General features: G+C 39.9%; 1 protein-coding gene across 28 annotated transcripts in view; it reads right to left on the bottom strand.

The window, feature by feature from the left end:
* Nucleotides 1-16,158, bottom strand: part of NRXN1 (neurexin 1) — a 1,069,254-nt gene extending 1,053,096 nt beyond the window's left edge. For 24 of the 28 annotated variants that reach the window (XM_070512109.1, XM_070512110.1, XM_070512121.1 and 21 more), the window contains exons 1-2: nucleotides 15,681-16,158; nucleotides 11,198-12,893 (exon numbers count right to left, since the gene is read on the bottom strand). In XM_070512109.1, coding sequence (XP_070368210.1) covers nucleotides 11,198-11,969 — 772 coding nt within the window. In that variant the 5' untranslated portion in view covers nucleotides 11,970-12,893; nucleotides 15,681-16,158. Of the gene's footprint in view, nucleotides 1-11,197; nucleotides 12,894-15,680 lie in introns of those variants that run through there. The other 4 variants (XM_070512115.1, XM_070512119.1, XM_070512128.1 and 1 more) reach the window with 2 other exon arrangements.
* Nucleotides 16,159-17,289: the final 1,131 nt, after the last annotated feature.

The raw sequence follows: 17,289 nt of genomic DNA, 5'->3' as shown, positions 1-17,289 counted from the left end.
CTTCTCTAACACTCATTTTTGCCCAATCGTCTTTTCTCCTACCTCCTTTTCCTCTCTCTCAGTCTGCCATCTCATTTTCTCAATCATTACACATCCCAAGCTCTGCAGCTTCCCTGAGGCCTCATCATCCTTCCATCCTCCATCTCTTGTGGGCAGAAGACACTCCAGGATTATATATTTGGCCCCAATTCAAATCTTTATTGCCTCTGTTTAGGATGAAATACAACACTTTCTGTGTCATACAAACAAGGACTTTGTCTAGGATGAATAACATCTTGGGCCTGGAGGGGGAGGTGCCCATTATTCTTCCTTATTTCCAATGACCTCTGGGAAAGTGCACAGCTCTTGGCTAATAGTCAGAGAGGAGCACCATTCCCAGATGAAGAATTATTCTAATTCCTGAAGCTCTACCTCTGCCTGTACTTTTACAGAGGAAATCAACGTGCAGAGTAGAAGAAAAAACAATGTAAGAAATACAAACAGAAAAAACTTTAAATGTTATTTGAAGCCAAAAAATGTAAATTGTGATAGAAGTAAGAAAGCTGTATTATAACTCCACCATTCTAATCTAAACAAAGGTTTAAGAGAGGAGACAAAGAAACAATGATATTTGTATCAAAAAAATTTCCAGATAACAATAGAAACTGAGCAATGAGGCATGTTCTGAAACTAATAAATGACTTATTTAAATAGTAAAAACAAAAATTCTTATATATTCCCTAACTACTCTGAGAAAAGAGGTTTCAGGGCTATTACTGATTTTCTTTTTTCTTTTAAATGGCTGTTTCAAAATATTCCTGTGGTGGTCTTGGCTATTTTGAACTCACTGGGAGCTCAGTAAATAAATTTAATCACCTAGTTTTCTTATGTATGAAAGTTTTAAAAGAAGTCATTATTAATATTAGCTTAATTTTTTTCATCTGTTTGAAAATAACTACAGCTCATTCCAATTAAGTTCCCAAGTAAATTACTCTTGCTAACTGTCAGAGCAATCTTAGAGCAAGACATAATATGGTTAGTTTTTCACACAACCTTCAGGAACAGTTGTGAGTTTATTAATCAATAATATGAAAATGCTACTTTGCAGAAACCTCAAAATCTCTAATACCACGCCTGATCACAGAAAGTCATTTGTCTGACTATAAGGACAGACTTTTTAGGTTTCTAAGGTCTTATGCAGAAATCAATACATATTACAGAGACCATTTTAAATCATAAAGCCATTATATTTTAAGGAAATGTTTAACCAATATATATTCTTGAGGATTTTAATATGATTTCCAAGATATTTTTAAAAAATCCTTCTCTGCTTACTTTATGTAATTTTCCTGTATATGCCATATTTTTGTGTGTGTCTCTCTGTGTGTATATACATATACACATATATACATTTACACTCCAAAAGTAATGTCTCATTATTTAAAAATATCTCAATACTTTACTTCACAAAAAGTTGGCCAAATTTTTAAAACAGGGGTTCATAAATGTATCCTCCCACACATTTAATTGTGCATTTGGGTCATGACATACAATATATAACTTCCTATCTTTACAATGTTTTCAATTAGATAAATTAAACATGTAGTACCTTAAGCATATGTAATAATTTTAAATAAATAATTGCATTACTTGCTGAAAAAAATCAATTTTGCATTCAAGATAAAGAGCTTAAGCTGAAAAGCAGAATCTCCCACATAGCAGCTATAGTATATGCTACCATGCCAGCTATTTCCCTAAGGAGAGTCCAGGCATGCTGAATTAGAGAGAGACATCATTACTTAGAAGAAAAACATGAGTCTTTAATTTCCTTGTCTCTACTGGACTGAGGTGGTTCATACTGCTAAATCCAGCAATATCTGAGTAACACTTAAGCTTAGCTGGTTCCACAGACAAGCCCAGGGATTGTTAGGTCACAAACAGTAACTCCTAAGCTGTGATCAGTGCTGCTTCTGTTAAGGATCATCATCCACACAGAATTCATTATGTCTATAATTAAACACAGAAAGCCCCTCCTGATCTTAAGATGCTGGTGAAGCAACTGTTCTTCTTGGCAGCTCCTCTTTTAACTTTTGGACCACCAGATCCCTTCTGGGAACCAACCTAAGAAAATTCTATTTGAAGCAGCACTTGTTCCTGTAATGTGACGTCAGTGTATTTATAATTATAGTTAAGAGAGTTTGGAGTACAAGTAACTAGACAAGAGTCCAGGTCAGCATTTTGGCTTGCCAGGTCACATTTGTTTTCCTCCCACTTCTTTCCAATAACAGTTTCTCATATATACCAGAACTATCATAGAGAAAACATCTTTCTAACTCAAAAAAACCACTCGTGCTTCAATTGTAGGCAACGCATTGGGAAGCCCAACTCATTTATCCAAAAAGAGACACTATCCTCTGATTATGCAATTTCGATGACATGCCTGGTGTACCATCATCTCTGTCTTCAGCAGAACCATGTTCTAACTCAGCAACTCTCGCTAAGTGTCTACTTATGTGACTGGGCTGTCTTTACACTTGTGCTGAATCACCATGAACTTTGATATTTTCAATAGTTTTATCTTCTAGACTCTGAAATGGATGGAAATTTTGTTTTTCTTGTTTTGTGAAAACAAAATATTTTCATTCAAAAGATCAAAAATTAGTGGTAACGTTCTTTAGATACAATATACTGGGACTTTACTTCTAGTTACGTTAGAGTAGAATCAACCCATTAAGCATAATATGAATAGAAAGTCAACAAAAGAAACAAATAAGAAACAAAGTGTGATGAATTCTGACAAACTATTCCATTTCTTTATTATCATGACATTAGGAAATGGCACTAAATTTAAAGATCTGCTATGATCCTCAATTCTGAAGGCTTTATTATGTCTGCCATTCAAATTAGCACCAAGTTGACAACTAGTGAACAAATTCTGAGCATCTATTAGCTGTTTGTTAGTGAAATACACAGGTTATGTAGTATAATGGACTGGTTGCCTGCTGGGGCAATGGGCATACTTAGAGTCAAATTTCAGCTTTGCCATTAAGATATGGGACTTTTGGCAAGTTAGCTTTTCAAATCCACAATTTTTTCATCTGTGAAATGGGAATTTTATAAAACTTGTCCAGGAGGATGTTGTAAGGATAAACAAGGTAAGATGGACAAAGCACACTGTACAATGCCTTTCACTCAGTCAACATTAACCAGTAATTATAATAACTGTTGTGATTCTCAACAGAATCATTTTAAATTGTATTCAAATTCAAGAGGTTCTTATGGCACCATTAAAGGAGGGACACCTAGTGCACCTTTTGAGGTATTTTGATGCCTAATATTTTGGGAGAGAAATCATGTATATTTGTGGATTTGGAGAGTATTATGAGAGCTATGGTTGGACCCGTCATTGTTTTTCCAATATCCAATCACTCATTAAAATATTTGTTGAGCTCTTACAACATACTCATCACTCAGTTGCTTAAAATTCCAGCAGGTGAGTTTTCCTAATTGGAAAACTTTCATTGCTTGAATGTGTTGAGAGGACTTCGCTCAAAAGATGCAAACGTAAAATAAGAACCTATATTTTATTTCCATAATAAAGGCATAAGAAATTGGAAACAAGATCAAAGGTCATTCAGGTGTTTAAAACAGAAACTCTCCCTCCTTCCTTAGATTTATTCATATATAAATACACTTGCCCTCTGCACTGGTTTTTGGATTTATGTTACAAATATTTGACTCTTGCCTAAAATTTTTAAATGTGGTGAATTTCCATTATGAATTCCTTTACAAGTAAGTTTTTATATGTATTCAGTGCATTGGTAATTACTGAACAGCATTCCTTTTATAATTTGAAGGATTTCTTTTAACTGAAATAGAGCTTACATACAGTAAAGTACGTAAATATTAAGTACATAGTTCAGTGAATCTTTACAAATATATACACCCATGTGACCACCATGCAGATCATGTCAAAGGCTGTGTCCTCTTCTAGTCAATACCACCAAAATGCAACATCTATTCTTGTCTCTATCACCACAGATTAGTTGTGTCTGTTTTGAACTTCATATAAATAGAATCATATAATATGGATTCATATAGTTGCTACATTAAATTACTTATTTCATTTGTTTAGATTTTGCACAAGAGGAACAACAGGACCAATGTCATCTTTATTCAGTTTGTCTGTACCAGTGTATCAACATGTAATAAGAGAACTCTATCAAATCTTATACATACTATTAGGCATAAGTAATCTAAAATTCATCTAAAATGACCCCCAATAAATGTACAGAAAAATGTTTAACTTTTTCACTATTAACATTCACAACATCCTAGAGCCATCTACCCTGCTGCCATTAGATATTTCTTTCAAATTTTCAAGCTTTTCTCAGAGTTTGCATCTATTAGCTACTCACAAACACTCTGAGAGGTAGGTTAGCAGGAGTTCACAATATATTAGTAATCTGATTAGGGGTTTCTCAATTCACAGTCTTAGAAATTGAACTATAGAACATCAGTGGCCTTACTGTCTTTTTAACAGCAATTTAAAGGCAATGCCTCTTTAACCCCACGCCACATTCTGTTCACATGCATGTAAATAATAACATGGCAGGAAAAGCATCTGAGAGAGCATTGCAGCTATTCCCATATTCAAGTAGAAGTACATGGAATCTATGCTTAAGAGAGAAAACCAAAAAGCCATGCAATTTCTGAAGAGCTCTAAAGCAACTAACCAAAAAAACTTTTTTTTTCAAAACCTAATTGGAACATTTTAAGACTTACTATTCAGCAAAGACCATGCAAATTTACCAATTCCTGCACTTCCAAGTAATAGAGAAGGGAGTGAGCCATAAAATTATAGAGAAGTACACGAAAAAGTATAAAGGTTTTGCATAATATTGCTGTGCATAAGGAACTAAAAACTTTTAGAATGCAGAAGTGATTTATTCTGAATTATGTCAAATATACTTGCGCACTTTTCAAAAGTACAGTTTGCATAGCAACTTCTGATAGTTTATTATTTCCATAATAAAACCAACTCCGAATATCTATGATAAAGCCTAATTTTCAATGCACATTTATAGGAGTTAACCCTGCAGCCAGTACAGTCACCAATTGCTCACTGAGAAAGGGATATAGAATGTGGTTAATGACGGTTTTCAGGAACCAGTGTGGCTCAGAGTCTTAATTCTCACTATCCAGCTAAGAATAACAGAAACATTATATACTGCCAGTCCTTTCTGCAGTCAATAAGGAGAATTTTTTTAATAATCAGCTTAATTACCACATTTCATTTAATGGTATCTAAAACCAGAACATGATTTCACTGGCATATATATAATTTCATGCTAAAAAATGTAACCTCTTTATGATAACTATGAGAATATCTTGCTTCAGCTTTTAAAGCTCAAATGTATCACCTAGCTTCTCTGGAGCATACATGTAAATAACTTTAACTTATAGGAAAGCCTCAAAGACAAATTATAAATAGGATAGATCCATTAGATATCTCTATCCGTATATTAGGAAAAATACAGTAAAAATCACTATTTACCATAGGATTGGGATGGATAAAAGTATTAGTTTATATAGAGGGTGATGTATTTTAAAAATACTTTTGCGTTAAAGGCTTACTTATTCATGTAAAAATTCTCAGACAATATGATTTTTAAAATATGTTGAATCACAACCAGACATGGGTACCATTAGAGCACAGCTGTGTAAACCAGAAATAGATGCTCATTGTCTTTATTATTTGCTTCTCTTTATGCATGGAAACTTTTGGGCTAATCAAGAATCATTATTACATTAGAATTTCTTTTAAATGAGAAAGAGAATGTTCCATATTTGAATTTTGCTTGAGAGCATCCCTAAAGAAAATGGCGTCAGTAGAAGGAGTGGTGTCAGTAGAAGGAGTGGTGCTGGCGGAGGTAATAATAACAAAATAACAAATGGACACTTCAGAACTCTTACTATGTGCCAGGCACTGTTCTAAGAGCTTTACATGAAGTTACCTGCTCAATGTTGATAAGGCCCCTACGAAGTAATTACCATCATTTTCCCAATTTCACAGACAACAAAACTGATGATTAGAAGTTTGAATGAACCCACTTAAACCAGGCAGTGTGGCCCAGAGTCGGTGTAATTTAACTCGTACACTACAATCACATCTCAGATTAAGCAAAATCTCAAAATAAGACATTCTACCTCATTTGTGGGATTCTAGAATGGTAACTCAGTTTGGGTTACTATTTTATAATCAAGGCAAGCTTTTTTGGTAGAGCAGATAGATGGCTTCCATTGTCAGACTTTAAGAGCTTCCCAGAACATTTTATCTAGATCAAAATTATTGATGAATTTCTCCAGTCCACTCAAAGCTTTTTAAGCACAGGTGATCCACGTTTTTCTACAACGGAATTCAAACAAAACTCTGGCAAAATCTCTGAATTGTTTTTGTCTAGTACCTATCTATACAGTAACTACTTAAATTTCTTTTAACCTTACAAAGATTATGTACCTATGTAATATTTTCCTTTATTGTAGCAGTTAAAACAATTAAAGGCTAGAATTAATCAACCAATATATATTGCCACAAGGAAGACACTTTGGGCAAGGTTCTTGGGGGGGTACAATAAGACATTGCCAATATGATCCAGACGCCTATAGATTCAATGGGTATATCCAAGAGAAAACACATGACGATCCACATAAAGAGTTCAGATAAGGCTCTTTACAGGTGGAACTCAAGTGTTCCAAACAACAAATGACCTTAGGTTTCTATATATAACCAAACTCACAAAGATTCTAACTCCCTTACTGAAAGTATCTTCTTTTTCTCTAAGTCCCCTAACCTAGCCTATAGCTTACAGTAGGTGCTTACCAAATGTTGTTGACTGACAAACAGAAAATAATGTTTTCTCTTTTTCTCTTGCTCCCTATCAGTCTGTTCTCTACACTGTAGCCAGAGTGACATTTTTGAAATACAAATTTGATAATGGCATACTCCTCCCTATCTTCCACACTTAACTTCTTCCATTGCTTTTCCATCACTTTTACAATAAAGATTAAAATCTTTAACCAGGGCTAGAAGGCCCTGCATGAGCTAGCCCGGCTCCTCTCCCTAAGAGCTCCATACTCAAGGACCTTCTCACAGTTGCTTGAATGTGCCATGCCATCTCCTGCGCCAGGCTTCTGTACCTAAAATTTCTCCTCTGCCTTTATCTAGTCAATTCCTTTTCATCTCTCAAATTTTAGTTTACACATCACTCCTCAGGAAAATCTTCTTTGATTAGGTCAGTCTGCAATAATTTAAGTTCTCACAGTATCATGTACCTGTTCTTCAAAATACATACCACCATTGTAAGTTTCCATTTTACTTACTTTTTTAAATTTATTGTGCCTCCTCACTGGAATGCAAGGTCTATAAAGGTAGGAACTATTTCTGAGACTTGACTCACCATTTTATTGCCTGAGCCTAGTACTCAGAAACACACATCAATTGATATGTCTTGAATAAAGAAATGAATGAATCAATGAATGAATGAGTGGTTGTCTATCTGGTTACATCATTAAAAGCAGGGCCTTTATTAAACGACATCTATCACGTGCCATGTTTAGGAAAATTAAGCAATCAGCCATAACCAGCCATATGTATTTACGGCCATTTAAAAAGGGAAGGAGAATAAAAGTGACATTCAGAGTTTAGTATGAAATTTTAATACAAATGGCTCTAAAATACTTGAAACCTGGACTGGAAATCATAAAAAGTATAACTTCAGTTAATTTCTCATTGATCAGCCTTTTATTCTCATTTTTAAGATGGACAGCCATGGAATCCACTAATTCTTTTAAGCTGCTGGGATACTATTAGTCCTCTTAAGAAGAAAGTTATTAAATAATAATGATTCTGGGGTACTTAGATGAGCATGATTCACTGAAAAAGCTATGTACCCCATTAAGCATCCATCATTCAGGAAAGATGACATTCTTAAATAGTTGAGTTCTGAGGCTGACTCTCAGGGTCAAAGAACATAAGTGATGTGTAAGTTAGTTCTGTTCCATCAGCCATTCATATATATCTATTTTTTTCCTCTTAAATATTGCCTGAACCTGAAAAAAATATCAACTCTAATAAGCTGGAAATCTTATTCAGCAGACATGACAATACAGGGCCCAAAAATAAGAGTGTCTGTGTTCTTACCTCAACTCTGCCAGTAACCTGGTCATGATGCATAACCTTTCTTGTGTTCTCTTTCCATCACTACATAAACAAATAAATAAAACTTGCTAGGCCTGAATAAATAGAGTAAGGATGAAAATGAGCTCATTAAATAAAAATATTCTAGAAATCCATAGGTGCATAAGTTGTTTCGAGACCTTCTAGGCCAAAAAAAAAAGAGAGAATACTCTTTTCGTCTTTTTAGTAGTTCTTACTGTGTTTTAAATATGAAGGCAACTGAAATAATACCAGACTTATTAAGTTAAAAAAGAAATTGTACTTGGGATCAGATATAATTTAAATTTTGTTTAATGTTTGCTATTAATTTTTTTTCTAAATTTTCTCTAATGAATGTAGATTTATTTGTTTTTAAATTAGTTTTTAAAAAGAACGTGGCAATCATTGTAAATACTGGCTAGAGGCAGGGCTTTGTTTATACTTCATCTGAAGAGAAATCATCTATCCCTAGCCATCAATACATGATTGGTGTTGGGAGAGGCATCCATTCTCAATTAATTATTTAATAGTCACTTGACACACATGAAACAGGGAAAATAAGCAAAATGGAGCCAATCCTTCTGGGAAGACGGATTCTGCCTTTATCACTTCATCTCCTATTTCTGTGATAATCAAAGGAACTCAGCCTTTTGTTTTCCTTTCATGGCTAGTGGTGAGATCTTTGCACTTCGTTTTCAGCTGAAATGTTCAAAATGAATCAATGCTCCAGAATAATCCTGATGGATTTTCTTTTCTGGATTGAATTACTTTATGCATCAGGTACTACACCGTTCAATTATGCATTTTAGTAATTCCAAATTCTTCATCTTAGGGAAAGAGCTATCCACTTGCAAAATAAAATGCATTTCAGAGACATCTAATTCTGCTTCTCTTCAACATATTACTTTGCCATGCTTTCTCCATTCTTAACTGTTCCTGATTATGCATGATCCCTGGATCCCTATGTTAAAAATGCATAGAAAAATTAAAAATTTCATTTAAAACACCCTCCCACACAGAACAAGCTGTCATTGTGTCATATTTGTTTCCTAATTTAAGGAAGGAAGTTATAGCCCATGTGTCCTTCATTAAATTGCCTGCTCCGTATTTTAAAGTGGCACTGGGCTACTTAGAGCAATTTTTCCCATAAAATAGTGTTCATTTTTCACTTATTTCCATTAATCAGTGCAGAGGTATGCAACTTCAAATTATTTACAGCAAGTCATCATATGTAGCTATCTTATTCATGATTTACAATTAAGTTAGATTTGGGAGAGGAAAAACATGGACTGTTTTATTTTTGTAAAGCATTAACTATTAAGCCTAATGCTAAATCCATAGAAGTTTACTGGCCAAGCTGAAGTGCAGTACGGGCCATGGAATACAGGCTTTGATAATTACTTAAGCCAATATATAATGAAAACAAAAACCCACATGAAGGCAGAGAGCAATAAAATATCCCTTTACTTTTTTCTTCATCAACCCACAAAGGCTAGAAAGCTCTCCTAATGACCAGCTTTTTTCTTCCTAACTCCTTTTGCTGTGTAAACAATCACAAATTTTATCAAGTCTTCATTTCTCTTAAAGTCAGGTGAGAGAGAACTGCCAAGTCTAATAAGATTTACAAGGGCTAGTTCCCCTTAGCAGTGTCAGCAAAAAAACCAGAAGACATTACACAATAAAATACGGCCATACATAGAGCTTTTGTCCCTACAGCTTTCAAACTAAGACGTAATAATTCACCTTTTCTGAAATTTCAGCCATAAATGTCATTTATCTGTATGTTGATTGCCTTGATTTGACCTATAAGCTATCTACTTTAAACCCTGACATTGTCTCTCTTGCTCAGCCACAGATCCATGCATGTTTCATCATGTTTCACCTTTTTCATATGACTCACTTTCTGTTTATAGGCTTTTACGTATTTATACAATATTTTTCCTTGGTCATTGTCATGTTGCAACATTGGAGAAACAGACTGATGACTGGATTTTATTTATATAGGAGAGAAAATAAAACTTAGGTAGTTTTGGGGTTTTTTTTTTAATTGCACACTGTTTCAGTCCCTAAGAACAACAGAAATTACAGCTTGGCCTCTGGCCTCTACTACTCAGATAAACATCATTAGCTGAATATCCTCAGAAAATCTCTTGCAATCCTTCATACGCATCCCCTGTTTATTAGCCCACAGAAGATTCCCAGTCCAGCAATGCCTAAATTTCTCTACTGTTTATCTTCCCAACGCATCTGCTAATTGAGAAATATGTTATTTAACCTCTAACATTTCTAAACATTAGCTGCCCTGTCTCCCACTTCAAGAAACCACAAAAATCACATAATTTTACTTAAATTGACAACTGCTGGACTTGGACATAACCACAGAAACTAAGAATTCCAAGAACCCTCTTCCTTCTAATCAAGAGAATCTTCACGTACCTCCCTCCTCCCCTTTTTCCACAACCAGGAGCAGGACTCTACACTTGCAAAAGGCACAGTAGTGCCTATGAATCCTGTCTCCCTTCTCCTTTACCAAGAGTAACTACGTGGGGATTCTCAACTCTGGTCAGCCTCTCCCGCACTTCCTACTTCACCAAATGTGGACCCCATCTTCTGGATGCTTGTCTGCCTCTTATGGGGAAAATCTGTGTATTACTGACTGAGAAGTGGAAGAGGAAAGCACGGCAGTCATTCAGGTGGGCCATGGCCCGGTGAAGACAGAGGCCATTCTACCTGCCACTTGAAAGAAAGTGGGGTTGGTAGAAAGGGCTCCCAGGAGGAAACTGACCCCGGAAATGGGGCCTCTCAACCATTAAGAGGATGCCACGGGGGAGCTGTGAGAGGTGGTCAGGCAGAGAAGCCAGAGACAGGGCTGCACCTCGAAATGAACTGAACACGCTGTCCAGAGGAAGCAGCCCCATGCACCAGCCCGCCCCGCGGCCTCGCCCGGCCCCCCGCGCCCCGCCCAGGCCGAGGCCCCCGGGGTCGGGCGTCGGGCCTTACCTTGGCTGCAGTCCTTGCCGCGGAAGCCGGTTCGCGAGCAGTCGCACACGGCCTGGTCGTCCACCACGGAGCACACGCCCCCGTTGAGGCACACGCCGCCCTCGCCCTCCTCGCCCGCCTCGCACGGGCTCCCGCCGCCACTATTGGGCGGCTCGTCGTCCAGCTTCACGTCGCCACTGTCCACGGGCAGGGCCTGCGACGAGTTGACCCGCACGTCGCGAATCCACCCTTTAAAGGGCTCGCGCTCCCGCACCGAGGCCAGCGTCAGTTTGAGCGCCGCGGCGCGCAGTTCTGGGGGCAGCCCGCCGACGAAGAGGCCGCTGAACACCGTCATGTCCCTGCGCTTGGACTTGACCTCCACCCACTTGGCCTCCACCTGGTCGATGAAGAGCGTGGTGTTGCGGAACTGACGGCGGATGCGCACGTGGTGCCACGCGCCGTCGTTGACCGGCGTGTCGGCCAGCAGCGTGGCGGGCTCGGCGCAGAAGATGGAGAAGCTGAGCTGCAGGCGGCCGCCGCGCGTCAGGATGAGCTCCAGGAAGTCGCAGAATCCCTCGTCGTCGAAGTAGAGCACTAGGCCGCGCGCGCTGCGCGTCTTGAGCTGGAAGCTCATCTCGCTCTCGCAGCAGGCGTTCCACTTGGGGAAGCGCGTCCACTGGCCCTCAGCGCCCGGGAATTCCAGCCCGTTGCCCAGCTCTGCCCAGCAGCCCAAGAGCAGCAGCGAGAGGCACAGGAGAAAGCAGCCCCCGCGCTGGAGAAGCGCCGTCCCCATGCTCGGGGCTGGGGTGCGGCGGGGGGGTGCCGGGGCCGACAGGGTCAAAATGGTCCTGGACACCGTGGTGTAGAAATAGGGGTCTGGCAATAAGTAAGGTAAGGGGATGGGCAGCAGTGGGAGGGACGCACCCTCCTTTAGCTCTTTTTTTCTTCTTCGTCTTCCAGTCTTCCAGCAACCCCTCCCTCTCTCCCTATAGTCGCCTTCCAATTGGAAAACGTAGACCCCAGTGGTACAGGGCAGCCACAGAACTTCCAGGCCAAAGGGAGGATACACTTTGGAAGCAACGTTCTGGAAAAGGCATCAACAGAAGGTCAAGGGAAATCACTCATCCGTTTGAATCCGATGAACTAGTTCAAGGGCATCGGTGGTGTCAACAGATGCTTCACTCCTCAAATACTATCATCTGCCAGGTACCATCAGTGGTACCAGGCAAAAGGGAAGCAGTTAGAGTCAGGTAAGAAGCAAACACTTCTCAGGGAAATACAAGAAGTCAGCAATGAACCAGGATCCTTGGATGCTTGTGAATGCCTCAAGTGTTTCTCCTCCAGATGTACTGTCCCAAACCAGAAGGGAGAAATGGGTTCCTGCCCTCTTTGGGGCACCACTTATCAACCCCAGAGTAGCTTCAAAGGTCTGCTTCTTCGGTCATACACGGACTTCCAGCACCACTGGAGCCAAAGCAGAATTCCGTAGGCATGGCCTCCCAGGCTGGATTTTACTTCTCTTTTTTCCTCCCCAACAGCAGGGTTCAAAATCAGAAGCTGTGAAATAGCCAGAAGCTGTTAGATGTGGAAATGACAACAGCTCCTCTTCTTTTCTCTCCGCCTCTGCAAGGCCAGGCTAAGATGCCAGCATATCAATTGGTTGTGTGTTGGTGATGCATTTTGGTTTTATTTTGTCTTTTTATAAGGACCTAGAAATCTGCAGAGAATTAAAATAAAAATTAAGTTCTAAAGTCATTTATAGTATCATATAAATCATTATTCAGCTCAGAAACCAGGTAGATACCTAGTGCTGTTAATAAGCCAGAATTAACCTTTTTGGAAGGAGCTTATTTCTCCTGATCTACAATAAGACCTAACGTCTCGTAATAGTTAATATCACACCCTTACGATCAGTCATTACTCCCTTTTAGTTTATTATAACTATTAATAGGTAGCCCTCCCAGGTTCTTGTGGAGATTCATTTATGGTTATCCTGTACTTTTTTTGAGAAAGCCTAATTTTTAAAATATATGAGAAAGCAAGCAAAAGACCCTTTTAAGGACCATTGTGTACCAAATACATGGACAATAGAAATATAACCTATTCAAATCTCAGTTAATAGCAGATTTTACAACAGGCAAAGCAGATCAAACTGTCAACTGGAAGCTGCCAGCTTGGATTTGTATAGCATTCCTACCGTTTTATTTTTCTCAGAGAGAGAAGGAATATTGATGGTTTCTTAGGAGTCTCTTTTACATTTCAAACAATTTGAAAAATAAAAATTTCCTTTTTCTTAAAGAAATAATCTGCTATAGGAGAAAACGTCTCACTGGAGTCAGCTATTTTTGGCAGCATTTATGTCTCAATTGCTGTAATATTAACTTCTCTAAAGATGGGTAAAGTATTTAATATTTTACCTAACAGTGTAGTGATCTTAACTGCTTTTCTGGTCCTTATCTGGCTGTCAGCTCTTAGAATTTGTGTGGTCAGAACAGCATCTGGCACATATGTCACCTTAGCTGCTATGGCTCCAGGATGCTATAATTTAAAATCATGTCTTTGAATCACTCACCATACTATTAAATCACCTCTCCTTAGTCAACTCTAATCTGACAGGTTTTTTTTGCAGTGGTACAGAAATCATCAATAGAGACTTATTTTTAAGTCATTTTTTTAACAAAAAGATTACTCTCACATTTTGACAAAAAAAAACACCCAAAAATGTATCATCTGGTCATGTCAAACAAATGCATGTATTTCCTTCCCCGCTTCCCACTATCCTCTCCCTCCCGCCCCTCCAACAAGCACACACACAACACACACACACACATACACACAAATTTATTGCCTGGACACAGAAGCTCACTATCCAATTAACACTTTTTTTTTCCTACAAGCTGAAACTAGCAGTAATTTATGGCACCGCATTGTGCTGCTGCTCCTCCGTGGAGGGAGCTGAGAGCATTTCTCTTCAGTACAGAGCAATCCCTACAGGTGTCAGCTGAGAGCCACCAAGCGAGGGGATCCCACTGCAAGTTCCTCACCAGATGAAATTGATGACTGGCTTTCTTTTGCAACACACACACAACACAACACATACATACGCGCGCGCGCACACACACACACACACACTGGCCACTAGCAAAAGGAAATAAAAATCGCAGTTGCTTATTTATAATGTCTGATACATTCCACACCATCAGCAATCACCAGCCATACCTTGTCTACTCCTGTGCCAAGCCCAAAGAAAAGTGCTCTTTAAAATCATTCTAAGATAGCATATTCTTCAATACACTCTCAGTTTTTTAGGGGACTCAGGAATCTACCAAATTTTTGGTCATTTGCAAAATAAATCTGGAATTTAAAGATCAAGAGTAGTGCTTTGGAACCATCCACAAACTCATATGTTAAAAAATCTTTGTGTGTGTGCAACTCAATTGAAGCTGATTCATTTTATTAATTAATATTACATAGATGAGAAAACCTTTCTTCACCCGTCTCTCCTGGCCTCCTCCACTAATGCATGCCTGACAATTTTTTAAGGAATAGAGGAGAAGGGGGAAAACACATATATATTCTTACCACAGGGGAGTTCAACTGACTCTCCCAGTTCTTAGAGGAAGCTCATTGTGGGAGAGAGAGTATCTGTATTTATATGGAGAAAGAGGATTCTCTCTAGGTGCCGGAAAAACCTGGCGAGTTCACAAATTAGAGGGTGAAATAAAAGGATCTGAAAAACAACCTTACTGCGGCCAAAGGAAGAAGCGCTCTAATTCAAAAGCAGACTAACAGCCTCATTAATCTTTTCTTTCATTTCTAGAATCAAATTCATTCCCAAGCCACTGGAAGGATCGATACAGTATGCTCATCGGCTGCAGTTGCATTTATTTTAACATGTTTATGGTATCAAATACATGCACACATACATATACACACACACCTTTCATGAACCCTTCAATATATACCATCATAAAGACCTGAAATCTTTGGAAGAATTTTTAGAAGTACCTATCTTTTTCCCCCTGGCTTCTACAAAGTCCCTCAATACCAATGCACACCCAAAATTCTCCCTGGCTTTCCCGCCCAGTCTCTAAGCACCATCTCTAATACCAGTGCAGTTTCTTGGAGCCTGGAGTCGACTGCACAAATTAAGGGTAGGCACAGCGTGGGGCTAACGGGGAACGGAAAGAAAGATGTAGATACAGATATATATATGCCAATATAGATGTATTTGGTTCTAACTTGTCTGTTTTTTTTCTTTTGCTAATAAATCACTGCATTCAGCCTTTAAGTTACTACCCCAGTTCCACCATCTCATATTCTTGCCACCTATTTAAAAAGCTTCATGCAAAACAACCAGGATCTATGCTCCTCCACCCTCCCACCACCTATCCTGCCATGTGTATTTGTGGCAAACCCTGGCTCAGTTACAACGGGGAAAGATATCCTTCTCCAGCTTGCCTCGCCCCATCCCCTCCCCCCAACCCAAATTGAGCTTCTTTACCTGCCAGGTTATTCCCCTTAGCTCGAGCCAGAGCCTGAAGTATGCATCGGTCAAAGCGAATTTCCTGAGGTTTGTGGATAAGGCGACTGCCGCTGCCTTTTCAGAGGCGTCAGGCTTGAGCGTCTATCTCCAGGAGTGCGGGAGGGGAGAACAGGCAACGGAGGGGAGCAGAAAGAGGAGGAGGAGGAGAGGGAAAGAGCTGGGAAGGAGGAGGCGGCGGTGGAGCCTGAGAAGGCTGGGTTACGTGACGCCGGGTGCTGTCCTTCTGAAAGAGAAGGGCGGAGCTGAGCTCTCCGCAGTACCATGGAGAGCGGCGGGCCGTCCTCAGGCTGGGATACTGGTGGGCTCGGCCCGCGGGCACGGCCCCTCCAGATTCGGGTGCTGCGGAGCGAGGTGTTTCTACCTATGCTTCGTCCCCTTGCAGGGGGAGCCCGATCTTGGGGGCGGGCACCTGCCGCAAGCGCTTCTAACTTGTCACCACCCACCCTCCCCCACCCGAGAGAAAGAAAGGGAGAGAGAGAAAGAGAGAGAGAGAACCAGAGAACCACGTAGCCTACTGAGCATGCCCAGGACCCTCCTAGACCCACGGAAAGCTGTGTGGAGATTCCGCTTCTCCGGGGTTTAGTAGTGATTGGGCGAGGGTACCTGAGAGGGTGCCAGGGAAGGGCTCGGCAGCCAAACGGAAGGGGCCAAGGAGTCGGCGATTAAGATGTGCTCTGGCTTTACTTGCGCACTTTGGTCTCCTGCTTAGAACCCTCGAAAAGCTGCGGCTCTTCGAGGAATGCAGGGACAGACCAGACTTACACAGTCGCTGGCGTTTCCCCAGATCCAACGTCCCCGCCCCACCCTTACTGTGGCCTGAGTGATCACTTCAAACCTTCACGATCTGCCTAGATTGTGCCAAAAAGACGTGAGAGGGACCTACCAGGCTAACGCACCAACTTGCAGACCAGACTCAAGTCTGTCTGACAAGGTGCTTTTTTGCAGCAGACTGTCATCGTCTCCCAGCTTTCCGTGCTCTGCCTTGGCCGTAGGCATCCTGAACTGAACCAAGTTCTATACCTGTGTAACTCTTCCCTCTGTCTCCTCCTTCCTTTTGCAGCTGGTAAAACCTGGAGGAACTGAAACTCCGTGGGAGGCTTTAACCATACTACTGGGCATGCCCAGTAAGCGTTGCTGGGTTTGGTGACAAAGGAGTTAACTCTAAGGGAGCTTGCAGAATAGGTGGTGAGAAGTCCAAAGTGTGTGGCTTTAAAATATAGTTTGAGTCCTCTGAACATTTAAATTCCTAACCTTATTATACTCCTAGCCTGGGTTAGTTTTAGAGCAGAAACAGCAGACATATTTATTTCAACACCACAACCATAATAGCTTCAGCCTCAAATGCTATAAGGTAAGGCTATTTTCTGCCTCTAGGCCCTATAAAGCAAGACTAAGAACTAGACAAATTCAAGAGTACTGAAATAATACATATTTCAAATGCAATATTCATTTCCTTCCAAAGAAACCAGAACTCCTTCCTATGATAAGCCTGTTTAGACTTTCACGACTTTTGCCAAAGAGTCTAAATATCTTGAAGGCGGAAACCACAAGTTTTCGTATTTTTATT

Source organism: Equus asinus, chromosome 6 (assembly GCF_041296235.1).
Source record: "Equus asinus isolate D_3611 breed Donkey chromosome 6, EquAss-T2T_v2, whole genome shotgun sequence".
NCBI lineage: Eukaryota > Metazoa > Chordata > Mammalia > Perissodactyla > Equidae > Equus > Equus asinus.
This window is presented reverse-complemented; position numbering and strand designations above follow the sequence as displayed.